General features: G+C 51.1%; 2 protein-coding genes and 1 long non-coding RNA gene across 9 annotated transcripts; 2 read left to right on the top strand and 1 right to left on the bottom strand.

Moving 5' to 3' along the window:
* The first annotated feature begins 915 nt into the window (after positions 1-915).
* Positions 916-12,243, top strand: LOC113459882 (uncharacterized). Of its 4 annotated transcripts, XR_012583438.1 has the most exons (5): positions 916-1,296; positions 4,857-4,928; positions 6,783-6,860; positions 11,856-11,972; positions 12,117-12,243. It is a non-coding gene; the product is annotated as an uncharacterized LOC113459882 (long non-coding RNA). The 4 variants fall into 4 exon arrangements; XR_003381460.2 differs by having other exon boundaries at positions 11,856-12,175; XR_012583440.1 differs by having other exon boundaries at positions 4,857-4,939; positions 11,856-12,175.
* MRRF (mitochondrial ribosome recycling factor) lies at positions 2,513-15,164 on the bottom strand. 4 transcript variants are annotated; one of them, XM_074556473.1, is made up of 7 exons: positions 15,057-15,164; positions 13,901-14,110; positions 13,500-13,655; positions 12,170-12,288; positions 9,447-9,538; positions 4,096-4,255; positions 2,513-3,001 (listed from the first exon to the last, which is right to left on the bottom strand). In XM_074556473.1, exons 1-7 carry the CDS (start codon positions 15,088-15,090, stop codon positions 2,924-2,926), a joined length of 849 nt encoding a protein of 282 aa, XP_074412574.1. In that variant the 5' UTR covers positions 15,091-15,164; the 3' UTR covers positions 2,513-2,923. The 4 variants fall into 4 exon arrangements, with proteins under 4 accessions (XP_074412574.1, XP_074412572.1, XP_074412573.1 ...); XM_074556471.1 differs by lacking the exon at positions 15,057-15,164 and adding an exon at positions 14,879-15,050 and having other exon boundaries at positions 13,901-14,179; XM_074556472.1 differs by lacking the exon at positions 15,057-15,164 and adding an exon at positions 14,879-15,050.
* RBM18 (RNA binding motif protein 18) lies at positions 15,165-25,097 on the top strand. Its single transcript, XM_074556475.1, has 5 exons — positions 15,165-15,300; positions 20,595-20,721; positions 21,245-21,331; positions 23,075-23,160; positions 24,484-25,097. The coding sequence occupies exons 1-5, from the start codon at positions 15,188-15,190 to the stop codon at positions 24,641-24,643; spliced, it is 573 nt and encodes a 190-aa protein (XP_074412576.1). The 5' UTR covers positions 15,165-15,187; the 3' UTR covers positions 24,644-25,097.

Here is a 25,097-nt window from a genome sequence, read left to right as displayed (position 1 = left end):
AAAGCAATAATGAGCTTCTGTAGTGATTAAAAAAGCACTTGAGCTTTCTGAAAATCCAGCCAGAAATCGTGTCTAATCAACACGGAATATAGGAGGCAGAGATTACATTGATACATTTTGCAAAGCTCACTGTTGAAAATGCATGCTCGCTGTAAACTCTGACATGCCATCCAGGCTGTGGATACAGATCCGGGCGGCACAATCAGCGCCCGCCCGTCCCTGGCACAAAGCAATCTCCGTGTCTCTGCTCCGTGACTCACAAGGAGCGCAATCACTTCTATTTTCAAGAGCAATGTTGTTTTTTAACTATGTCGAGAGCTTCCAGCTTCCTTGGAGTTTTTCCTTGCCTGTGCCTCAGTTGCTCCTGTCCCTGTGGCCGCGGGGCTGGGCCAGGAGCTCAGGCCTGTCCTGGTGTGCCAGCCTGGAGCACTGGGACATCCTGGTGGAGCTGAGTGGCTTTGGGCAGCCTGGGATGGGCACAGGTCTGTCCTGAGCAGGGATGGGCACGGGGATGGGCACAGGGATGGGCACAGGTCTGTCCTGAGCAGGGATGGGCACGGGGATGGGCACAGGTATGTTCCCAGCAGGGATGGGCACAGGGATGGACACAGGTCTGTCCTGAGCAGGGATGGGCACAGGGATGGACACAGGGATGGGCACAGGTATGTTCCCAGCAGGGATTGGCACGGGGATGGGCACAGGTCTGTCCTGAGCGGGGATGGGCACAGGGATGGGCACAGGGATGGGCACAGGTCTGTCCTGAGCAGGGATGGGCACAGGGATGGACACAGGGATGTTGGGGCTGTGACCCCCAGGGGACCCCCACCCCTCCATGCCACAGCAGTGGGACCCTGGCAGTGCCCCAGGCTGCAGGTGCTGTTGCAGAGGGGTCCCTGCCAGGGCAGCAGGCTGTGGGCAGCCCAGGGGGTGCAGCCTTGGCCCTCCCTCACCCTCTGCCCTGCCAAGGCCAAACCATTTGGGGCTGATGTGGCCTCACTGACACCGACCCACATCGGAGCAGCCCAGCTGCGTCCTGGCCCGTGTCCCTTCCCCTCCTGGGTTCTTTGGCACAGCTGGAGCTCCTTTCCCACCCGCCAACAGCATCAGCTGCAGCTTCTTATCAGCTCTGGGTGCAATCCAGGCTGGAACCGAGTGAGAGGCTCCTGCTGGTGCCAGGGGAGGAGTGTTTGGAGCAGGCAGACCTCGTGCTGCAGCTCCTGATGTGGAGCAGCAGGTGATTTGGGCTGCAAAGGGAAAGTGGGAGCTCTCCAGGGCCACCCTGTGAGCCAGCCAGTGGTGAGTGCCCATCCTCTCTTTCCGGGGGTTCTGTGTGCCTGGGAGGTGCTGGGGCTCTGGGTTATTCTGTGCTTGTCCCGCAGGGAGCAGGACGGGGCACAGCTCCCCAGGTTCCTGTCCTGTCTCTGCCCTGCTTTGGTGGCACCAGGGCTGAGAGCAGTTTCTGAGGGCTCTGTGGCTGCCCCTGGCTGATGCAGGGCACAGGGGTGGGCGGGGGACGCAGGTAAATGGGCTCCCAACCATGCAGGCAGCTCTGTCCCAGCCCAGCACCAGGGCAGTTTTACCACAGGTTCTATTCCTTGTGTAATGATAAATATTTGGGAAATTCCCATGTGCACGGCCTGCTGTAGCTCCACTGCCACCACCCAAGGGCTTGGAGAAAGGGCAGAGGCTGCAGGAGCCTCCAGCAGCAGCAGCAGCTCCTCTCCACCTGCCCTGGCTCTGTGCAGCTCCCAGCCCAGCACTGCTGCTGTTCCTGGGCAGGTATCAGGGAAACCCTTCCAGCCCAGGCTGCTCTGGGGATGCTGAGGCTGCAACAATGGCAAAAAAAAAAAAAAAAAGCCCAGTTGATAAATGTCAGAAGAAATCCAGCAATGGCTGAAAGCAATTTCCCGAGCACTGGAACCGCCCTGGGCTCGCCATCTTCCTTTATTCATTTATCATGGTAAGGGCTTTGGCCAAAATACACAAAGCAGAGAAATTGTTGACATGTGGGGCCCTAGCAGAGCAAATCCTTCATCCTCCTCCCCCTCCCTGTGGCACACAAACTAACTTTTGGGGAGTTGTTTATTTAAGGAGTGCAGAGCACTTGGTGCTCTTTGAACTCAAATGCCTTGGGAGTAGGGCTGGGGCTGCCACCTCCTTCCCGGGGCTGCCACCTCCTTCCCGGGGCTGCCCTCGGGAGGTACCTGCTCCCAGTGAGGAGCTGAGCTGGGCCATGGGCTCAGGATCTGCTCTGCTGCACCTCCTCCAAGCCCTCAGCTCTGCTGCCAGAGGCTCTCAGGCGGTTTGTAGGTGGCTGGGGAGGCAGATGCTGCTTTTGGGAAGTTCCTGTGTTGACTTTAGGTCCTCTCAGTGCTGGCTGAAGCAGCTGTGCTGGCAGCACTGGTTTCAGGTCTCTCCCCACAGAGCCCCTGCCCACCCTGGTGCCCTGGCACGGGGCAAATGCCTGCTTTGGAACACGTGAGCCAAGGGAACACACCAACCAGGACCTGGCTGTGGTGAGGCTGCTGCTCCACACCCCATTTTGACTTTATTTCAAGCAGAAATAGGTGCTGAGGTTTGCAGCAGGACAGACAGGTTCCTCTCGGGGTGGCCCAGGGGCTGAGGGTGTGGGGCAAAGAGGGGGCACAAAGTGAGCAGGGCAGTCCTCCCTGTGCCTCCAGCATCTCCAGTCCTCCTTCCTGGTGTTTTATTTTTGATCTCAGTTCATCCAATTCTGTTCCCACCTGGATAAAGGCAGCAAGGAGAGCTCCCCCCTCCCTCCAGCACACCCCAAGGCAGCAGCCAGGGCACAGAGCAGCCCCTGCCCACCCCTGAGGCTGCTGGCCCCAGGCTGGGGCAGCCCATTCCTGCTCCAGGGCAGCTGGGATGATGTTTGTGATGTTTCTGACAATGGGGATGGTGATTATCCAAGCAGCTCCTTGGTCTTTGCTGCCAGCAGCTTGTCCATCTCTGCAGCAGCCTCATCTGCCATTTGCTGGATCTGTGGCAAGACAGCACAAACCAGAGCTCTGTGTGAGGAGATGGCACAGCCCAAAGGGAAAGCAGTGACCAAACACCCTTTGGAACAGAGCTCAGGTGCCTCAGGTGCCTGGTGATGGCTGGAGCCCTGCCCAGGGCCAGCTCCCCTGGAAACAAGGGATGGACATGGCCAGTGGGCAGAGGGGATGGAAGCAGGCAGGGAAAGCCTAGAGCACACGGTGGGCTGTGCACTGCTTCCAGGGGATGGAGATCTGCTTGTCCCCAAGGCTGACAATGGCCTGTGCTCATAATGGAAGATCTGGGTACAAGAAAGGAATTCCACAGGAGATGTTCCCTCCACCAGTGCACAACACATCTGTGAGTGAGCTCTGGGACAGAGGCTTCCTGCAGGATTTGGTTACAATGGCATGGCCATTTTTCCTGCTTGCACAAACCCTCTGTATATCCATGTTTATTTTTGTGAGCACACACAGAACTGTCCCAGAGCATTTGCAATGTATCTAACTTTAGCTGTTAATAAACAAACAGCTAAGGAGTAATGGCCTGCCTTCAGAGGCATCAATTCAGCAGAACACTTAGGCTTGTGCCTGAGTTTATGCCCAAGTAATTGACTTTAGTGACATCTGCTCTTAGGGAATTAGGCATGTGCTTAAGTATTTTCCTGAACTGGAGCCAAAAGCTCAGAACAGAGATAATCTTGCAAGCCTTTTCATTAATAACAACTGGAGCAATGCTCATTAACACATTTGCAGTGGCCAGGCATGGCATGAGCGGTGGTACAGCCATGGTTGTGGATTGTTTCACTCCCAAAATTCTGCTGGTTTGTGCAACAATCCCTTCTAGTACAAAAGATTTTGGGGAATTCTTTTTCTGTGTCAGCTTACAACGGCTCATATCCTAAATCTGGCTTTGAGATTGAAGCCCCAAATCTCACAAAGAAAAAGCAGATACAAATGTCACTGCCAGCTCCAGAAATTCAGCCCAGGGCTGTCCATTGCCCCACTGGGTTCTCAGTGCTGAGGATTTGTCAGCAGAGCTGGGACAAAGCACTGAGCTGTGGGACACCAAAACATGGCAGAAGGAAAGGAAAATTACCTGCTTTTCTAGCAGCCAGATGGTATCTTCTGACACTTTGCTCTTGGACTTCTTTACTTGGGTGATGCTTTTGCTTCTCACCTTTCTCAGGGCCTCTTTGGACTTGTTGGTGGCCTGCTTGGCCAGCTTGGCCAGGCTCTCCCTGTGCTCCCTTGTGACCCTGGGGGAGAGAGGAAAGGAAAAGCAGTGTCATGTGCAGCACAGCCAGATGTATTTTCTGTGAAGGACTCTGGGAAAGTGAGTGATCCTCCCCAACTGGGGCTGCCCTGCTCAGGGACACACAAGAGCTGCTGGTTTAGATGGAGCTGGCTCTGTGTGCAGGCACAGTCTCAGGGCAGAGGGACTGAACAGCTCAGGACACGTTTTTATTATGCTTGGGTTCACCTGGGGAAATCTGCCAGCTCTGCACAGCATTCCAAGGAAGCAGTCTTGAACCTACAATGGAAAATTTCCAGCTCAGCTCTGAGCTGGGGATCTTGGACTCAATCTTGCTTTATAGCTCCTGCTGCAGTGCCTGAAAGTCATCTTGAAATGCTCAGACTTTCCTTACTTCCTGCTGCCAAAGCATGTGTGGGAAAGAGGAAAAATCCAGCTCCAGGCTTGAAAGATCAAGTGAGAAGTGTCATCCTAAAAAGCACAAAACTGCAAAGCCAGGAAGAAATGTCTGCTCCAGAACCTGGGATTTGCCTCCCTGCAGCTGAAGAGCCTGAATTATGTACCTGGAAGTTAATGAGCTTATCTTTCACCTAATCTGATTCCAGCTCACCATGAGCAGGATTTCCCACCAAGATGATGTGAACACCTGGGGTGACAAGAGGATGCTGCTGGACATGGTAAGCCACAGGTAACTCAGACCAGGGTGAACCCTTGATGTGGGGCCAGTTACTGCTGTGGTGTCACAGAAAATGCTCAACTTTCTATCCCAAACTAAAACCTGGTGATGAGGGGCTCTGGGATAAAAGGCTCAGGAATGGCTGATGTGTCCCCTGAGCTCAGGTCATGCTCCAGCACCTACAGCTAACCACTGTTAATTGCCAGTGCTTAACATTAATATTTTAATTATTTTCATAGCTCTTGGAGTTTCCAGACTGCCTGGAGAAGGAAAAACCCCGGTGCACTCCCTGAGACTCTCTAGCAGGAGAATTCGTGGGGGTGATAATGCAAAATAAACATTTCACAGGAGTATTTAGAATTGGCTGCAGCAGCCTGGGTCACCAAAACCCTGGGGCCAGGACTCTGCACAGAGAGCTCAGGAAACGTGGGGTGAGGGTGCCTGGGCTGTGCCCCTCAGTGGCTGTGGGCCATGGGGGGCTCTGGGGGCACGGCTGGACCCTCAGCCCATCCCCACAGCCAGGCCTCTGGCAGCCATCCCCATCTCCCAGCGCCAGAGGGAAGAGGTTTCCCAGAAGCAGTTGGAATTTACAGGAATTCAGGATGGCCAGGAAAGCTGGCAGAGCCAGAGAGCCAACCCAGCCCTGGCACCCAGGGCACCGCAGGCTGTGGAGGAGCTGGCCAGGGAATGTCACATGGAATCCCAGAATATCCTGAGCTGGAAGAGCCCAACTCCTGGCCCTCAAAATCCCAGCCAGTGCCTGAGAGTGTTGTCCAAATGCTCCTGGAGCTCTGGCAGCCCTGGGGCTGTGCCCATTCCCTGGGGAGCCTGGGCAGGGCTCCATTGCCTCTGGGGGAAGAACTTTCCCCTGAGCTCCAGCCTAACCCACATATGTGGCTGGAGGATTCTGGTCAGCCTGGCCCCAGTGCCTGACCAGCAGGGAGCAGGGATCTCTCCCTGGGGTTCCAGCACTGATTCCTCCGGGATTCTCACACCCAGCCTCCCAGGCAGAGCCCTGGCACACCCAGAACCCCCAATGGAGCTCATGAGCACAGCTCTGCCTCAGGGCACCTCCTCAGGCAGCTTTTTGGGGTCAGTGGGGAGTGAATCCTGGCTGCTGAGCCTGCAGGAGGGAGCTGGGCTCTCTCCATGCCCCGCTGGGCTCTCTCCATGCCCTGCTGGGTGGAGGGAGCAGCTCAGAGGGGCTGCTCAGGGTGGGAGCCCAGCCTTGCTGTGCCCAGGGTATCGCTGGCCTGCCCGGGGCTGCCGAGCCTTGAAGGAAATGTTTTTGTTTATGCAGCACTGCCAGATTTCCTCTGCTTCTTGGCACGGGGTCACAGCTTTCATGCCTCCCTGTCTGTCTTTATTAACACCAATTTCTTTTTATCACCGCGCAGCGCCGGGGAGTTTCTCAGCGGGTTTTATGTTCCAGCCAGACTGTGTGTAAATTCTCAGCAATGCTACCAATAATGCCAGAAACTGAGACTTTTCCAAGCAGATGCTGTTTCTGGTTAAGGAATCCATCAACACGAGCCAGGCCCCAGGTTTCTAAGGACAGTTGTTTTAATCCTGCCCCGAGATCTGGGACTTTTAAGCTGTTCTTAGGTATGTTTGCTTTTCTGTCTAGTAACCATCGTCCCTACCCCCTCCCAGAGCCAAAACCAAGTGTGAAGTGAACTTGGGGAAAGGGGGTCAGATGGGGAATGAGGACAAGCTCCCAAGGAGCAGCAGGGTCAGTCCCTGCCATCCCCAGGGACAGCCTTGTCCCGCTGGCCCAGGGCAGAGCCTGCTGAGTGACATCCCAGGGGGTCACATCTCCTTTTCTGAGGAATATCTTTCCTTCTGCCTCCCCCAGCACTGCAGGTCCCACCCCGGAGAGTGGCAGAGCAGACCCTGAGAGGACAACCCAGCTCAACACAGGACATTGCTCTGGGTAAGAGTGATTCCTGCACCTCCAACACCAGGAATTTCCTGTGAAGGAGAGGGATCAGTTAAAGGGAAGCGGGCTAAGCTAAACACTCTGCATTCATAATTGCAGATAAACACAGGCTGCAACATTTATTGCTCAATAAAACGCAGGCAAGAGGCTCCTGATGATGAGCAGGAGCAGCTCACAACAGCTTTGGGGTGTTTTCAAGTGAAATGTTTTGGTCCTTTCTCCCCATAGTAGGTATCTGCTTATTTCTTAAAGGGCAAAGGGAAAAAAAAGGCTCACAATGAGTCATTAAACTTTCAAATGAGTCATCTGGCTTTCAGTAAAGCATGTGTAAAAATATTACTGATTTACAAACAATATCCAGTGTAACACAATGGGTCCAAAAAAGATGAATCTAAAAATGAGGCAACACCATAAAAGACACAAGGTCAGGTCAAATTCGGCCAAGAGATCAACCAATACAAATGTTCCCATGGATGGTTTTCTTTACTTTTTTTCCTTTTTTTTTTTGTAATTTTTATTTTTAAACCCTCAGAGGCTGCTTTTTATACAAATAAATATTGCCTATGCAGTGCTAGCCACACAAACAGGAGAATGCTTTGGGGAGCAGAGAGATCCTGGCAGGCAGCACAAGTAAACACCAACCACACGAGTGTATTCTTTCTGTTCAAACTGCATTGCAAAAACTAAACTGATAGAATAAATACTGAAAACAAAACTCCATTTTTTAATGCTCTGTTGAAATGTTCTGGAGCACAGCTGGACCTGCACAAAGCAAAATATGGCACATGTGTGTCCAGCTGACAGGTCAGGCTGAGGAGTGGTTATAACAACAGGTAAGGACAATTTGGATTTGGTTTCATTTTTGTTGTGCCTCCCTTCATGAAAGAACCAGAGCCTGCAGAACCAATATTAATATTGTCTCTTCATTTCTGATTTGTTGCTTATTTTGCACACCTGACGTAATTCTGCAATTTCACTCCATCTGTCTGTCATACATTCTTTCATGAACTGCTGGAAATAATGCAAAACTTTAAAAATTTGTTAAAAGTAAACGAGGGGTAGAATCATCTTTGCCCTGCCTTTTTCACTAGGGGGTTTAAAAGGCTGGAACTGTTTGTGTTTTAGGTGAGTGGCTGAAACTCCCACAGCCCCAGACATGGGACTGGAGTGCCAGGGAGCAGATCTGGGGCACAGAATCCTGAACTCAGGAGTGCCCAGCAGCCAGGGAGGGACCAGGAGACGCAGGAGGGGAACACAGGAGCTTCCCTGGGAAGAGGAGCCTTGTCTTCTCTCTGCAGCACCACACAAGATAGTGACAGACCTACACATTTGTTTAAAAACACAGGATTTTGTTAAAGCTGGGCATTTGCAGTTTTGGAGTTTCCTCCCCTGCAATTCGTATTCAAGGATGACCCAAGTGCCCATTAACAATCAAAGCACCGTGCAGCAGCCCGGGAGCCTCAGCAATTACAAAGATAATGGTGCCCTCCTCCTCCTCTGCCTCCTCTCCTGAGGAATGGGGGAAGGGCAGGGAGCACAGGCAAGGAAAATCAGCAAATAGAATGATAATGTCACTGCCTCTCACCCACAGCCACGGAAAGCTGCAATTAGACTTCTCTGATCAAAATGCTGGGTAAAATTCCACAGAATGTTTAGAGGAGATTTACAGCACACCAAATACCTGCCTCATCTTTACCAAGAAGCCACCTGCTTGTGCAAGGGGTTTGTGCACGCCCTGTGTGGGAGCTGTTTGTCTTCAGCACGGTGGGAAACCATGCCCAGCCACACCCGCCCAGGGTGCTCAGGTGCTCCACAAGGTCTGAGCACCCACAGGAGCTGATGAATTTCCCTTGTGCCAGGCTCTGTGTGTGTCAGGGACCGGAGCTGCTGGGAGATTCCTCATTTCATCTGAGAGCAGCCCCATCCCCAGGCAGGGCCAGGATCACTTCTGAGCCAAACTGAAGCATGGATGTAGCAGCACCTCCTGCCTTGTCCAAGGTCTGTGTTGGATGAGGGAAGTGATGCTCAGCCCTTGCCTGAGTAACCTGTTTTTCCAGCCCCATACTTAATTTTCAATACAGCCACCAGTTACACACTGTGTATTACACAAAAGAGTGAGCAGATTTTTTGCCAAAGCTATACATTTCCTTCTCACTTTCATCAGTTCCTTTTAGTGCTCTCTGCAGCAAGGTGCTACTCTCCCCTAACATCACTGGTTCAGTGCTGGTGTAATTGCAGGAATTTAGAGCAGGGCAGCACAGAATCAGCCCCTGAATTTAGGCAATACAGTTTCAAAACCTTTTGGCTCTCTCTTTCAAAGTGCTGCAGCCAGCCAGGACCAAGCTTCCTCTGCAGAGGGAAGATGAAAAATAAGACCCATCATCAGATGCCAAGATGTGGTGACAGAGCTCAGACACTCCCAAGAGGTTTCACAAGACCCTTCCAAGGGCTCGGATGTTTTCCTGAACCCAAACTACAGCTCTCTGGAAAGCAGCTGCATGGGGATACACAGCAATCGTGCATGTTTGGCCTCTGAAGGGCATTCCCTGCATGATGCAGAGCTGGGGCATGGACACTCACTTGGGAACTGGCACCCGGATCACCGTCCCGTCCACCTCGGGGTTCAGGTTCATGCCACTCTCCCTTATGGCCTTTGCAGCTGCAGCTGTGCTCTGTGGAACAGATCAAAAGGTAAAGGGAATTAGGAAATAATCATTCCCATATGCCAGAACTCTGTCAATAGCTGGCAATCCATCTCCATGGAACATGGAAACATTTACTTGCGTTACCAGTGGGATCAGGAAGTGCCATTGGTGCAGAGAGCTTTGATCAGAGCCAGTGGGAGCTGCGGCCGCTCGTGCTGGGGTAGGGGGCACAGGAGGAGAGGGGAAGGGAGGCAGCAACAAAAGAAAACTGCTTTGCTTCTTTGAAACTGTTTTCATGGTTTGAGGCAACGCAGAGTGAAACCGCAATAAATTCCCAAGGCAGGGCCCGACTGTGGCAAAGGAGATGAAAGATTCTGAGCATTTGAACATTCCAGCTGAATGTTTCCCCCTGGAAATCACCCGGTGCCAGTTCTGAAACCCTAACGAACTTAACCACTTCAGCACCACAAGCTGACCACAGGACACCTCCCAAAACTCCCCCTGCTGTGTTGGGATGGGGGTGGCAGCTTTGCCTGGTGACTGCAAGGTGATTTCAAGGCGTCACCCCCATCACAAGGTGAGTGCACCCCTCAGAGTGCCAGGCTTTGGGGTTAAAGCAGAGTTTGGCCAAGAACACCCACAGGGCTCTGCCAGGTCACTTCATTCTTGACTCTGACAAGCCCCAGGAGTTTTTTTCCTGTGGCTCTCGTTTCCTACCAGGCATGATGCTATTTCTGATATTCTTTGCCATCATTAACTTCAGCTCCAGGCTGCTGCAGTATTTATGTAGCTCAGACTGTATTTATAAAGCTCAGCTTTTGCCAACTGAGGCACAAACTAAAGCTCTGCAGATTTGCTCAGGTCCCTCATGTGTGACCTCACTGAATGAGATGAATGCTCTGCTGGTGTTCTGCAGGACACAACCGCTGTCCCCTGAAACTACGAGGGCAGAGAAAATGCAACCAGAATGATCTCAGCACGTTAGGAATGTCAGTGTGTTATTCCATGGACAGTGCCTGGTCTGCAGGAAAGAAATAGTAAAAGCTGTGTTGTTTAATATAGATATTGGAGGAGATAGAAGAAGAGGAAAGTAATGAGAGAAGGGAAAATATTGCAATATTGCCTCCTCTTGTAGCCTGTGAAAAAAATAACTGTATTTAAAAACCCAGTGTTGTTTGGTTTTATAACTCCTGGGAAGACAGGCTTTGGCTCTGCAAGTCCTCTTCTATGATTATTTCTCCGACTTTTCAGGCAATTTTATTTTCTTCTTAGTGTCATGAACTACTGACTATATGCTGTAAATAATGACATCAAGTGATCAGGTCTCTAATGGTTTTAGTCCAATCTATCACAAAACAGGTGTGGGTATAAAGCAACTGTGGTGAGAGAAATGTTCAATCGTCCTTCAGCACAGAAAGCAAATGCAGGTAATGCTATGTAGAGGATATTTAATTTCTCCAATGCCCATTTCTCAGCCTGAGCTCCTGCCTGGATATGGGATAAGCCATGGAGGGACTTCCCTGGCCCTCTCAGGACCTCACTGATGAGAGGCCTCCATTCTTCAGGGCATTTATACACACGGGATACACTCTAAGAAACACTCAGCATCAAGTGCCTTGCACACTGACCTCCTCTGAGACTTTGCTGACTTAATTAATTGGGGAAAGCCTTTGCAAAATAAATAGAGATAAGGCCTGGCACAGCTCCAGCCCTGGAGCAGGATGAATTGTTAACCTTGAGCTCACTCCTGCTGCCCTGTGCCCGGCGCTGGGACCTGCTGCAGGCACCCCCAGGGTGGGCTGAGCTCAACTGAGCTGGGATTTGGATTTGCTGCCTCATTCAGGGGCAGGCCTAAGGCTCCTGCAGAAAATTAAGAACTTGTCTCTCACAGAAGATAAACCAGAGCCCCTGATTTGGGCTCTGACCTGCGGGTGCTGCCAAGGGAGGAGCTGGCCAAGCTCAGCAGTGCCCAGGTCGAGCTCTGTGACAGCACTGAGCATGAGCCAGCTCAGTCCCACCAGGGAAGCTGTTCAGAAGGTCACAGGCACCATCACAGCTTCTCTCAAGAACTCTCAGGGCTATCAGCAGCCCTGGTAATACATAAGCAAGTTTCAGAGGTGTCTGATGAAGTCCCCAGCACAAATTCCAATGACATGTTCGGTTCTGTGCATGGCCATGTCCTGACAAGGAACTGAGATGAATACAAGGGGGATGACAGAGCATTGCAGCCATGAGTGCAGCTCAGGTGAGTGTGTGTGCTCACACTTCTCAGAAATGCATGGGAAATGGGCAGGGCACAGTGAATCCAGCAATCTGGTCCATGGTGCTTTGTGCTGTTTTGCAGATCCAACTGAGGGAAAATGCCTGCAAAGCAAACCCCTGGAACCGTGGCACTGCTTGGATACAGCCCTGGGAGCAAGCCCAGCACTCAGTAACTGTGCTGTGAGCCTGTGTGCTGCAGGTGAGCTGCTCTGGGGGCCACGTGGGGCTGGGGAGCTGCTGTCAGCAGCAAATGCCATTTCTGCTCAGTGTCAGCCCCGGTGACACAGCCCAGCCCCAGCCCTGCCGCCTCTGACTGATCCTGTCTAAATGCTCCTTTGCCCAGCACCAACCTGTTTGTTCCTGTGGCAATTACCTCCCCTGCCAATGTGTCCTCACCTCTGGGAAGCTGGTCATGTTCACTGTCAGGAGCTGGGGGGACTTCTGTGAGATCTGCCCCAGCTGGTTCAGCGGAAACTTCCCGTCCTTTGTCACCACAGTTATGTGATCCAGGGCCCCTCAAAAGAACCAAACACAGGGAGCCTCAGTGGGACAGAACACTGTGCAGGGATGCTGGGCAAAAACGTGTCCACATTGTCCCACTTCCCTTCTGCCATGCAAAATGCAGAGGTTACAAAGGAAAAAATGGTGTTTATTCAGCCCTCAGGTGCTGTTTGTGTTCAGGCATCCCCTGTTTATTCACAAGGTAAATAATTCAAAGCTGCTCTAAAGCACAAAAACGTGAAAACAAAACTCTTGTTTGTTTTTGCTACTAGAATAGGAAAACTAAGCAGGATTGTTAAGAATTAAAGGGAAATGGTTATTTTTTAAATTCTTACAACTTAAAGAAAATAAAAATGTTGCTATAAAAATCAAGACAACTATTGTTTTTAACTTAGCAGCACTATCTAAAACCCCTCTATTTTCTTCCAGGCCCCCAGAGGGGTGTTGTACACTGCCCAATTTAAAGTATTCCATTTCTCCCTGAGCTGCTCTTAATCTGCTCTCTATTTTCTGCTGCAAAATGTTAAGAGCCCAAAAGGCACATGGGACAGGAGGTACTTTATCAGTGCAATTAAAAAAAATACCTATGGTTAAAATAAATAGTTAAGAGACTGAGCTAGGCTTCCCAGCTCCATTAAAGACAGAAGTGCCCCTGCCAGAGCTGGGGTGGGGAATGATTCAAATCTGGTCATTGTTTAATGTTAAATTTTATCCCTGAAACTTGATACACTTACAAATGCTCCGAGTGTTATAGTAACTGCAGCTTAGGCAAACATTCACATTTCTTCCTAAAACACAGAATTTATGAAGGAGGCTCCTACAGGTTACTACCCACAAAGATGCACAGCAGAAAAAAAGGTTTGTATATGCCAGACACCAGCCCAATGGCAATTTCCAAAAGGATCATTTAATGGCAATTGGGTTTTTCCTGCCCTACTGCACCATTAGCTGACAACCTGCTTCTTCATCACATCTGCAAACAGTTCACTTAGACACTTTTGACATCTCCCACTTAAAAAAGCTATTTCCAGGAAGCTATTAACAAAAATGGATCCTTCCTGGTCAAGCTCAGGGTGAAGAAAGCCTCTAGCTGGGATGTCAGGGCTGTAGGAATTGGGTAACTCCAGGAAGAGAAAATTGATTTTGAAAAAATCTGAGCTGTCCATTACTGGGATTTGTATCCTTATTTACAGGCTACAGAGCATCACACAAGGAAGTTACCAACCTGGTGAGGTTCTAACACTGAGATTTCTGCTGAAATCTTCTTTCAGAGCTTCTATGACTGCCTGCATATCTTCACTGGTCTCCTCCAAATTGATAATATCCTCAACTAGGGCAGCACTGATATTCACTTTGGCTTGACTCTGCCCTTTGCCTTTAGCTGCAGATTACACAAAAGATTAGTTTCTATCTCTGACAAGTTAGTTAGAAAGCAGAAAGAAGACATTAAAGTGAGATTCAGAATCAAGTCTAAGATAAACTGAAGTAAAACAAAAGTAACTGTATTTTTAATGAGTAAACAGCTCACCATTTGAGCACAACAGCCAAAATCAATAAATATATTAAAAATGCTTATAAGTGTTGAAAGAGAGGGTGTAAAACCGTGAGAAAAGCTGCGGTTTTTACCTTTTTTGGTAGCCAGCTGCCTGCTGAGCAGCAAGTGCTGGGCACAGCGGCTGCAGCCCCCCGGGAGCAGGAGCGGGAGCGGGGCCGGGCAGCCCCCGGGAGAGCGGGGCAGCCCCCGGGGCACGGGCGGGGCGCAGCGGAGCAGCAGCGGCGGGAGCGGGCGGAGGCAGCGCAGAGCCAGAGCCATGGCTGGGAGTGCTGTGTGCCCACCTGGAGGGGAGAGACAGGAGAGAGGGGCTGAACCCAATGGAGCCATGGCTGGGAGCGCTGTGTGCCCACCTGGAGGGGAGAGAGAGGGGGCTGAACTCAACCTGGGCCATGGCCCGGAGCTCCTGCGTGCCCACCTGGACGGGAGAGAGGCGGGAGGACAGCTCGGGGGGCTGAACCCAACGGAGCCAGGGCTTAGGGGCGGCTGCGGGGGCAGCTCCGTGATACGGGCAGAGCTCTGGGGATCAGCCGAGCCCACCGGGCAAACGCAGCGGGAAGGGCTCGGTGGGTGCCAGCGGTGTCAGCACGGCCTCTGCACACCTGTCCGGCCCCTGCACATCTGCCCAGCTGTGCCCGTGACACAAACCCACGGCTGCCGAGCAGGAGCATGCCCCGGTACCGGCTGCGCGCACACCAGCGGGGCTGAGGCTTCTGCCTCAGAGCTTTGCCAGCCCCATATTCTGAGGGTTCGCTCGGGTCTCCGGGCAGTGTCAGCAGCCGCGGAGCTGCGGTAACACACGCGGAACTCGGGCCCCGCGGAACCGGCGGCGGAGAGCGGGGCGCTGCCGCTTGCGGCCACCAGGGAGAGCGGCGCTCCCTACGCCGGGGACACCCGACCCCGGTCCCGGTTCCGGTCCCGCGCAGGTGCGCGCAGGCTCCGCCCCTCTGCCCCACCCAGCCAGGCCCCGCCCCACCAGGCCCCGCCCATCCCGACCCCGCCCCACCAGGCCCCGCCCATCCCGACCCCGCCCTGGCTCTGGCCCCGCCCACAGTGCTGCCGCTGGTCAGGGCGGCCCGGCCCGCTCGCCCCGGTGCCCCGTGGAAAGCCGCGCCGAGGGGCGGGGATCGGCGCCGGTGATCGGGAACCGGGGCCCGGGACCGGAGCCCGGGGGCGGCCAAGGGGAGGGGAAGGGAGGCGGGGGAGGGCGGGCGCCATCGCCTCGCTCACCGTAGCGCGGCCCTGCGGCGCCCGATAGCGTCATCGGCCGCGCCGCAGTGTGACGTCACCGAGAGGCGCCAAGGGCGGGGCGAGGCCTGCGCGGCGACGGAGCGGCCGCGGCCCCGGCACGGAGCGGGCCCATGGAGCCAGGCCGGCAGGCGCTGCCGCTGGAGAACGCCTCCATCCTGTCCGAAGGCGCGCTGCAGGACGGGCACCGCCTCTGGATCGGCAACCTGGACCCCAAGATCACCGAGTGAGTGACCGACCGCGGAACCCCCCGGCACCGCCCCCGCGGCGGCACCGCCCCGGACGGGGCCATGTTCCCGCAGCGGCACCGAGCCCTCCGGGCGGTGCCGCACCGCCCCTCCTCGGGCCCGGCGTCAGCCCCAGCACTGCCCGGTGCCCGCCGCTCCCCGGGTGCTGGGGGTGCCCCGGGGCCCGCGGGGCCGGTCGGGTGCAGCTCTCCCGGCTCTGCTCCCGTGCCTGCCGGGCGCTGCTGCGGGCAGGAATCGCTCCAGCCCGGGTGTGTCTGTGCACGGTGTCCTCCCGCACTCAGAGGCTGCATCAGCACCCCCTGAAGCACCGCTGAGCTGGGGCTGAAAACATCCCTGTGCTCCAGACCGGGGAAATGTAGAATGTCAGGCTGGAGCTTTCAGGGTGACGGTGCTACGAATGGTAAAGCAAGGCACAGCCCTGGGAGCTGTACCCAGAGCGGCTGGGGTCTGGAGGAATGGAGGTGCCAGGGCAGAGCTGACAGGCTCTGTGTCAAACAGCAGCTCTGCTTTGGTATTTTTTGCTGGGTGTGGGTTCAGAGGAGAGTGGCTGCAGCAGTGGGTGGGGAGCAGGTGGGAGTGGTGGGGCTGGCTGCTGTGGTGGGTAAATGCATGCATCAAACGTGTGTATGAGCATTTCGTGTTTTCTCCAGGCTATGGATAATTATCTCCTGTGCAAGCATAACATTTGAACAGCTAAATTGTCAAGGAAATATGATGTGCTGTCCAGTGTTTGGATAGGGTGCTGTGAAATAACTAGGTTGTATAAAAAGGAAAGCAAACCAAAACAATTTGGGCTTTACACACTCACAACAAACAAGCATTTTTGATTAACTATTGTGTGTGCCTGTCGTGGAATACTTTTTCTTCCTTGTTGTTTTTGTGTGTGTGCAGGTGCTGGGGTTTATTCTGAGCGTGGTTCATCTGAGCAGAGCAGCTCCCTAATAGCCTCTAAATGGAATCATTAATGCTTTGTGATTTCAGCCATTCAGCTTTGGGAGGTTTCTGCATTAATTACCACTCCTCTCCCACAGCCCTGTCCCTGTGGTTTGTCCACATTCACTGACCACGTGGAATTAGATACAGGAATTCCTGAGTGTTGTTTGCTGGCTCCTCAGGGATTCAGGGGCTGAGTGAGGGCAGAGTGCAGGGTGTGGGTGCATTGGATCCTCAGTGCTGGTAAAGACCCTGCAGGGTAGGTTGTTCCTTTTAGTCTTGGCCAGATAAGTAATAGGTTTATATGGCAAAATTTACTGTTTTCATCACTTGGATGAAGTGAGTTTGGTGGTTTCTCAAACCTAGAGTGCTTCCATGCTCCTAAATGTTTAAAGTTTGCCCAGTGATGAGTGACAGTGCTTCCTGCTTATTTCAGGCTTTATAATTCTGTGTCTTGCTTTTTGTCTTCCTTTAAAATGGCTCTTCTCTCCTGCAAATGATGTTGTGTCTCCATTTCCTTGTGAATAAAAGAAGAGGAGGCTCCTTTTAGCACATTGTCAGTGTAAAGAAAGTGTGTGGTCAGTAAATTTCTATAAATCATCTTGACCCTTGTTCTCCCATGCTAAAGGCTTACATCTCTAGTTCTAGTTGCTCCTCTGAATTACTCCTGTTGAGGTTATTACTCACATGACTAAATCAAACTCCTGAAAATGAAATGTTTCTGCATTTGCTGCTTTTATCTTATTTTTAAAGAGCCGCCTCTGTTATTTCTATGTTGGATTTGTTTAAGGCAGAGTAAGGCTGATTGAGTTGTTGGCAGAGTTAATAAGTGGTTGTGACACTCTCGAGCAGAAATGAGATCAGAAAGTCTTGAATCAATCCAAGACTTCCATTTAAAGAACAAACTGGAGCTGCACTCAAGTGCTGGGGCGTTAATAGGTAATGTACACATTGGAGCACGAGCTGCAGGAGCAGCATTTATAAATGTAGAGCTGCCCACAAATTCCAGCCTGGGAGCTGCTGCTTTTGGGAGGTTGTTGCACACACGCAGTGACTGTGGCTCAGCTGGGGGTGCTGGCATGCCCTGGGCACTGGGTTATGGTGGCACTGCAGCTGGGCATTCTCCCTGCTGCTGCTGGTTGTGGTGACTCCTTTTGTCAGCGCCCTCAAAGCATTGCCTGCCTGTGGAGCAGGTGCTGTTGGGAGTCTCAAGAGTTCAGCTGGCACCAGGGGACCTCACAGCTGCTTGTGACAGAGGATGGTGTCTCCCTGGGACCATGAGATCCCTGCCATGGGGTCTGCATGAGGGTGGCAGCGGGTGGTTGCTCGTGGTTTGGTGTCAGCAGCACCGTTTGTGCCCCAGCAGGGCAGGCCGTGTGCTGTGGCTCAGCTCTCATCACCCCTCAGTGCTCCCACCACATGGGGCAAAGCCACACAGTCCAGTTCTGTCTCCCTAGAATTGCCTCCTGTGCCCTAAATCTTCCTGACGCTCTGCAGCTCTTTGGCCAGGCAGAGATTTCATTTTCAGCTCTGTTCACATGATCTGGTTTCCCGTGGCCTTTCAATGCCCATTCATTTTGCGCGGGGATGGAGTAGGGGTGTTGACCTTCCTCAGCCGCTGTGCTGCTTGTCGAGGATCCCATCTCCACGAGTGTCACCTGGAAAACAATGTGTGCACAAGCTGTTGTCACAGCCCCCCGCTGGCGGCTCCCAGTGGGGCAGGATTGCTGCAGTAATGGTTTCTGCATGTGGCCCGGCCCGCGCGGCTCCTCGGGACAGCATTGTTCAGAGGAAGCCTTGCCTGCGTCTGAATAGCGCTGGGGGTGCCAGGAGGAAGAGAGGAGGAAAGGGAAGCGGGGCAGCTGCGGGTTTGTCTCCAGCCACATCAGATGACGGGAAGTGGGGATGGAGCTTGGCCGCGGATCCGCGCTGGGGCCGCGGCCCTGCCAGCGCTTCTGACCCACCTTGTTGCCATAGTAAAGCTTTCGACATCTTCTCTTCTCGCCTTTTTTTTTATAAGTATTATTCTTTTATTAATAAGGCTTCAGGTTTTCCATGACAGTCTTCTTCTTCCATACCTCTTGGCCTGAAGAGGTCAAGTTGCCAAGTTACTCTTAATGCCCTCAGTATTTTATCTACTTGTCAAGTTACTGTTAATGCCCTCAGTATTTGAACAATAACAAACCATAATCATAGCCTAAAACATGAATTATACAGGATTTCTGAGCTGCTCCACGGAGAGGAGGTGACCTGCAGTTGTAAAATTGCAGGCATGGTTGGAAAAAGGATTCTAAACAAAATAGATGACATAAGTAACTTCTAGGCTGTTGATGAAAATTGTTTTAAAGGAGCAACCATCACCTCACTGCTAAGAGGGTATTATTTGAATGCAGATGCTCTCAGGGGAAAAAAAACATCCCCAAAAAGTTCCTTTTGACAAGGCAGCTGTGGGGTTTTTAGTGCAGAACTCAGGGAGAATCCTCCTTACCTTTCCCCTGCCTCTGTAATGGCCAGGAGGGGAGCAGCATCCTGGTGTAAGGGCTTTATTTCCGTACTGCTGAAATTCCGAGGGCTTTTGGAGCAGTATATTTACAGAAACAAACCTGAGGTGGGTTTACATATCTCGGAGGCTCTAGAAATCCAACATGTCGAGTTTTTTATACATCACGTCTCCAAAGTCAGTGTTTTCACTTGTACATCTGTGTCTGCTATTTGGCACTGTGAAGTGCTGAAATTTGGCTACTGTGTAATCAGCTCCTTTTCTCCGCCCTGCCCTTTCCAGTTGCCCTTGCTTTCAGAGCAGTGTGGGAGCTCATAGGTGTTGCAAAGGATGTAGGAAGCCTTCCATAATCAATGACAATGTGTGTGCTCCCCTGGGGGTAACTTGGCCCTCCTGCACTGCTCCTCTGTACACACGCTGCACCTTCACCTCTTTAAAAGTGCACATCCTGAATGTCCACTGTGACCCATCCTGTGGGATGACTCACATTCCTGGAACTTTCTTGCCTGGCTTCTGAAGCTTAACAAAGGGCTAAGGCTCTTTTCAGACATCCTATCAGGCTTTATTAGGAAAAATGTTGTCTGCCCTTCCCATCTGGACAGTGCCTGGTGCACTTGGCTGCCTTGGGCCACTGCTGGCCATTCATGTCTGGACAGGGGAGGTTCATCTGGTGCCTGGTGCTATCCTGGTAGGCTCTGAGCACTGAGTGTTACCTCAAACACTGAAAATCAGGGTTAGACTGTGTGGCTTGCTAACAAACACTCTACAGCTGCTTGGGAGATGAGTCCTGACTAGGACACCCTTATTAAACACTTAAATAATTCTTAAATGTCAGGGATGGGGTCAGGCAGTGAAGGAGCAATGAGTGTCACTTTTCTCCTAGGTCAGGCAGTGTTGTTAAACACTTCAATCCCAGGGAGCCAAAAAAAGCTGCAGAGAGCTCTCAGGATTAGATGTGGCCTGTACAGCATATGTGCTCCTTGTTTTAAGTTGCTCAGTGCACCAGATACTAAGCAGACAGATTTACTCCGGCTTTCCCCAGTTTTATTGGAAACAGCACACTCCCCACTGGATGGCAGGAAGATAATTGGCTGAAAAAGTGTCTGACTCCCATGAACATGTCACTGAAAAGCTGTCTGAGCCAGAAGCACTGGCAGATTCAGGCTGGATCATACTGAGGGCTGGCTGGTGCCTTTTTTGTTGGGGCCTGCTGGCAATTCCTGGTTGCAGGTTGTTCTAGTTATTCTTCTGTCTTCCTGCATCCCCGTCTTTTCCAGGCAGGTGTCTGCGTGCCCTGGGTGTCCTTGCCAGGCACTGGCACTGGTTGGCACAGGGCAGGGTGGGTTTGTTCTGGGACAGGGAGGGCAGCAGGAGGAGCAGGGTCTGAGGGATGCAGGTGCTGTGGGCTCAGAGTGCTTGAGCTGGGACAGGGTACAGGGGATGGAGCTTCAGGAGGTCACATCAGGGCTAGAGAGGGGAGACAGGAGGGTTCTGCTTAAAGTAGGAGTGATTTAGTGAGGCAGGAGGCAAAGCCCTCCCAACCCCTTGGGAGCCATTGCATAATTGTCCAAAAGGCAGCTATTAATAGATCTCTGTGCCCTTCAGCTGGCACTGCTGGGAGGGAACTTCGTGCCTTGGGGCTTTGGAAAGTCACTGGTAGTGCTGCTCAGAGCTATGGATGCTGAAGGGGTGTGTACAGGACAGCCACCTCTGCAGGGACTTGGGAATGTGTGTGTGACACAGCTGAGTGTGAGCTCTGTGTGTGTGTCAGGGGTTCCTCTGTGTCTGCTCATTGTCAGTGGGATCAAACGTGTCATAAATGTTTTCTCTTCCCTTCAGATACCACCTCCTCAAACTGCTTCAGAAGTTTGGCAAAGTGAAACAATTTGACTTTCTCTTCCACAAATCTGGTGCTCTGGAAGGGCAGCCCAGGGGTTACTGTTTTGTCAACTTTGAAACCAAACAGGTAAGTTGCTTTTTATCTAAACTTCTGATATAAATGACTAAATTCTCTCCCAGTTTTTTTAAATGCTAATTCAAAACTACAACAGGAAAGGTTAAATTCAGTACTTTGTCTACACAAACCCACAGATTCTAACAGCTCTGCTCTGTCACAGCCACTTTGTGACTGCTCCTGGAAGGGGCAATAGTGATTTTCTATCTCCTCTGCTGTCTTCTCCTGAATCCTGCTTTTTAGTGCTAACCAGAAAGGGCCAGTTCTTTGGTCCATTTTGTAGAAGGATGGATGATAAGGATCAGAAGAGCCCTAACACTGTGCATCTAGAAAATAATTCACAGCAAGGCAGATAAAGTCTGGTTACTGGGAGTCTTTGAAAGTGTCCCTGCATTGGGGTACAGCGGGATAAACTTTGTGCTGTCAGTGAGCTGTACTTACAGTAGGCTGAATAACAGAGAGCAGAGGGCTCTTTGCATGTGAGTGGGTTTTGACTAGAGGCTTGGTTTGTTTATGGAGCTGTCTTCCTGTGCAGGAAGCAGAGAAGGCGATCCAGTGTCTCAATGGGAAGCTGGCCCTTTCCAAGAAGCTGGTGGTGCGGTGGGCACACGCACAGGTCAAGGTAAGCTGGCTGCTCCTAGGAGGAATTGCTTCTGGTTTGCAAAGCTGAAGAGCTTTAATAATAAAGCCTTCTTATCAAGGCAGTCCTGGCCTGGCAGAATAATTTCAGTCTGTTGTAGGAAATAACTGGGGGAGCTGATGTTTACAGCTTCTCCTGTCTAGCCAAGCTGTGCTGGATTAGCTGTGAGTGAGGACAGGCCCTTTAACCTGGCTTCTTTGGGAGGGGGTTTCTGCTCAGAGCAGTGTGAACAGATTACTTCTCTAAATGCCCATGTTTTAACTTTTCCCAAACTTAGTGAGTAATTGGCTGGAAGTTTGAATCCTTCCCTTTGTGGTTTTTTTGCATAGGAGAGGTATGGAAATTCCCAATTACCGGTTGCTGTGTTACTTGGTTCCACTTCTGAAAGCACTTATGTGGCAGCAGCTCTAATTAGTTTTGACTTTAAAGTAACATACTCTGCATCTAAGCTAAATATCCTTTTATTCCTTGCTCTGTCACATAAACAATCAAGTTTTTAAGATTGACTTAGGCAGTTCCTTCTGGAACATCCTTTATTTTCATTTTTTTTAATTATTTTCTTTTTTCTCCTACGGTTATTTACTATCTTGTATTTGATAAAGCAATTTATTTTTTATAACTTTTTTTGCAGATAGACAGATTTTGGGGGAGGCAGAGAGGAGATGCCTGTTGCTATTTTCCTTTGGGTAGTTTTCTTTTAGTTGATTATTGTCCCAGCAGCTTTCTGCTTTGTCTTATTGAGTACCTTAGTGCATCTGTTTCAGATGCTTAAAAACCAAAGCAGGTATCTTCATTAAAGGAGACCACATTGTTTTAGTTACTGACTTGAAGGGCTCTTGTCAGCACATCCAAGCTTGTGCAGATCCAGTCTCCATTTTCTGTGTCTGTGGAGCTGCTGGAGTGCCACGTGCTCTGGGATGCCTGAGCAATGATCAGGCCAGCGAGGAGTCTGAGCTGGAGGAGTGAGTGTCTGCCCAGCTGCTCCTGGGGCTGGGGAGGAACATGCATAAATAATCACTCACTTCACATGGCATTTCCCAATCCCTGCATGGAAAGACTTAACAGCACAAAACTTTGGCTCATTGTAGCAAGAGTTGTTTTAGACAGGACCAGCACGGTGCTGAGCAGCTCTGGGATGAGTGGCCAAGGCTCAGCAGACGCTGTCGGTTTGAGCAGCTCTGCTGAAAAACAAACCTGACTCTGTGCCAAGCGAAATAAGGAAGCAGAACACTGCAAATAGTTCAGGAGGCCCGTTGCCCACAGAGATGACAGACTCACAAGCTGCTTCTACAGAAAGGACCAGGTTCCTAACTGCTTTTTTTTTTTTTTTAATCTTTTCTCCCAGGACTGCCCAGTTCTGTGCAGTTGTGCTTGGGTTACCTTCTGGCTCTGCTCATACAGAGCACAGCAAGCAGTGCAGTAGTTACCTTCAAGTTTACCATCTGTGCTTCCTGCCTTATGTAGAGGGGAACAAGAAGTGACAGGATAAGGTTTAAGGATCCACACTACAATGCACATAACTGTTCAGTATCCAGCCTGCATTCCATGTTGGTACTAACCAAATACTGTGGTTGGGATTTGTTTCAGTGCTTGGCCACCAGAATCTTTCCTAGCAAAAGCTCCACAAAACCTGAGGCAGTGTTAATCCAGCTTTAAAGTCCATCTGTGGGAATGTTTCTTTGTTCCTAATTGCAGCTGACTCAGTCCTTGGTCTCTTGCTTGCAGAGATATGATCACAATAAAAATGAGAAGATCCTTCCAATCAGTCTGGAGCCATCTTCCAGCACGGAACCACCCCAGTCCAACCTAAGGTAGGAGATGGGTTGGGTGGGGGGTGACCCTGCTGTGGGACTGGCAGGGGTTTAACTTCTTCCATTTCAGTAAGATTTAGGGTTGTTGGCATTGTTTGTGTTAAAAATGTAGCACAGCAAAAAAGCCGTTTTTGAAAGGGCAATGCCTGTGAAGTCACTCACCTCATGTGGGACACTTCACACTGGGAGTTATTTTCTAACGTGCAAAGCCAGTGGGTAGTAGGAAGGGCATGAGGTGAGATGAGGAATTGGGAATGCATAGCACTCCAGCTCCTTTGGCCAGAATCCCTGCACTTCATGTGAGTTGAGTTTTTACTGGACTGATTTGGTTCAGCAAAATGCTTATGAGCAAGAAGTTCTTCAATAGTGGCAGAAGATGACAACAAAATCACAGGTAATACTTCTCATAAAGCTAATTTTAATTTTTTTTTACCTGTGGGTGTTGTCTGTGGGATGTGGTTAAATTTTCCAGCCACTGCATTTACCTGAAGCACATAGCTGCTTTGCTAATTCACAATGTGTTTGTGTGGTTTTCCTCTGTGTTCTGTCAGTGGAACCCTCTGAGGAGCCAGGACCAGATTAATGCACTTGCCCAGAGATAAAATGAGCTTGTAATTCAGAAGTAACAGGCTAGGAAGGAAAGAGCAGAGGGGTTTGAGTCATGCAGATTGTTAACTTTGTGCATCAGTGGCACAAAGGGGTTGTTCTGGTGAGGATGGATGGTGCAAGAAGCCACAGTGGGGCAGGGAACATTCCTCCCCATCCGTAGCCAGTGGAGGATAGTGAATAACAAAAGTCCTAGGAATTTGGGGTGTAACCTAGGATAGCTTCTCCCTTTGGGATAAACCCTGCTAATGCTGAAATAATGTTTCTTCCTGACCTAATTAGAGTCTGGGGTTTTCCCATCCCGAGCGGGCTGTAGCTGGGAGGAAGTCTGGCTTTCATTTCTCTGCTGTTCCCAGCAGCCTGCTCCGAGCTCTGCTCTGCTGCACATGCTCACAGCTCCTGACATGACATCATGTCACATGAAGGAGGAAGCCTTGCCGTGCTCTTGTCTCACTCAGTGTCCTCAAGAAAGCGCTGAGTGGGTGCAGGGGCCGTTGTTTTGGTGTCTCTTGAGGAGCAGACCCGTGCAGAGGTTGAAATGCAGCAGTGTGGGCTCTGAGCTGTGCGTTCCTGCCTGGCTGTGGATGCAGCAGGGGGGGCTGCCTGGCCCCTCCTTGTGCAGGGAGGATTCTCATGTCAGCAGAATCTTTGCATTTCTGTAGCTGGGTTTCATGCTAAGATCAAGCTCAATTTCCCTTCTGCTCTTTCTCTTTCCAGTGTCAGTGCAAAGATAAAGGCCATTGAAGCCAAGCTGAAAATGATGGCAGAAAATCCAGACGCAGAATATCCTGCAGCACCTGTTTATTCTTACTTCAAACCACCAGATAAGAAAAGGACTACTCCTTACTCCAGAGCTGCCTGGAAATCCAGAAGATGATGCTTATGAATGGATGATGGTAGCAAGAAGCACTGCTTTGTATACCTGGAGTCCTCCAATGCTTTTGTACTTTTGTAGAGTGGGAAGGACAGTGCCACCTGGGCAGGGCACGGCCAGCACAGCCCTCTGCACACCTGAGGGTCTGCACCTTCTGCCTGTGCAGCTCACAGCTGAAGGCTGTTCAGAGAAATAGGTTCCCTTCAAAGCCTCTGATGAACACACAGGCAACCTCTCGTTAGTGTGCATTCATTAGCCAGATTAGGAACAGTAACCAGCGTTGGGAGTAAAGCACATCCAAAAATACTCCATTTAACTGATTACTTTTTAAAGTATTTTTGAACAAAATGTATTCCAATTCATGTTTTAATGGAAGGGGAAGCACTTGGTTTTGATTAACATGCTGTAGTTATAATGGAAAAACTTTTTCATCTCAATAAAACTCATTTTAAATAGA

This window comes from Zonotrichia albicollis, chromosome 21, assembly GCF_047830755.1.
Source record: "Zonotrichia albicollis isolate bZonAlb1 chromosome 21, bZonAlb1.hap1, whole genome shotgun sequence".
NCBI classification, from domain to species: Eukaryota; Metazoa; Chordata; class Aves; order Passeriformes; family Passerellidae; genus Zonotrichia; species Zonotrichia albicollis.
This window is presented reverse-complemented; position numbering and strand designations above follow the sequence as displayed.

Bases quoted from the DNA above. Each gene is read 5' to 3' on its own strand.
- RBM18 (XM_074556475.1), top strand. From the start codon at position 15,188: ATGGAGCCAGGCCGGCAGGCGCTGCCGCTGGAGAACGCCTCCATCCTG. The intron at 20,722-21,244 runs GTAAGTTGCTTT...CTTCCTGTGCAG, and splicing joins TCAACTTTGAAACCAAACAG to GAAGCAGAGAAGGCGATCCA. The intron at 23,161-24,483 runs GTAGGAGATGGG...TTCTCTTTCCAG, and splicing joins CCACCCCAGTCCAACCTAAG to TGTCAGTGCAAAGATAAAGG.
- MRRF (XM_074556471.1), bottom strand. From the start codon at position 15,044: ATGGCGCCCGCCCTCCCCCGCCTCCCTTCCCCTCCCCTTGGCCGCCCC. The intron at 14,180-14,878 runs GTGGGCGGGGCC...TCTCCCCTCCAG, and splicing joins CCCTGACCAGCGGCAGCACT to GTGGGCACACAGCGCTCCCA. The intron at 3,002-4,095 runs GTAATTTTCCTT...GTCTTGCCACAG, and splicing joins TCTGGCTGCTAGAAAAGCAG to ATCCAGCAAATGGCAGATGA.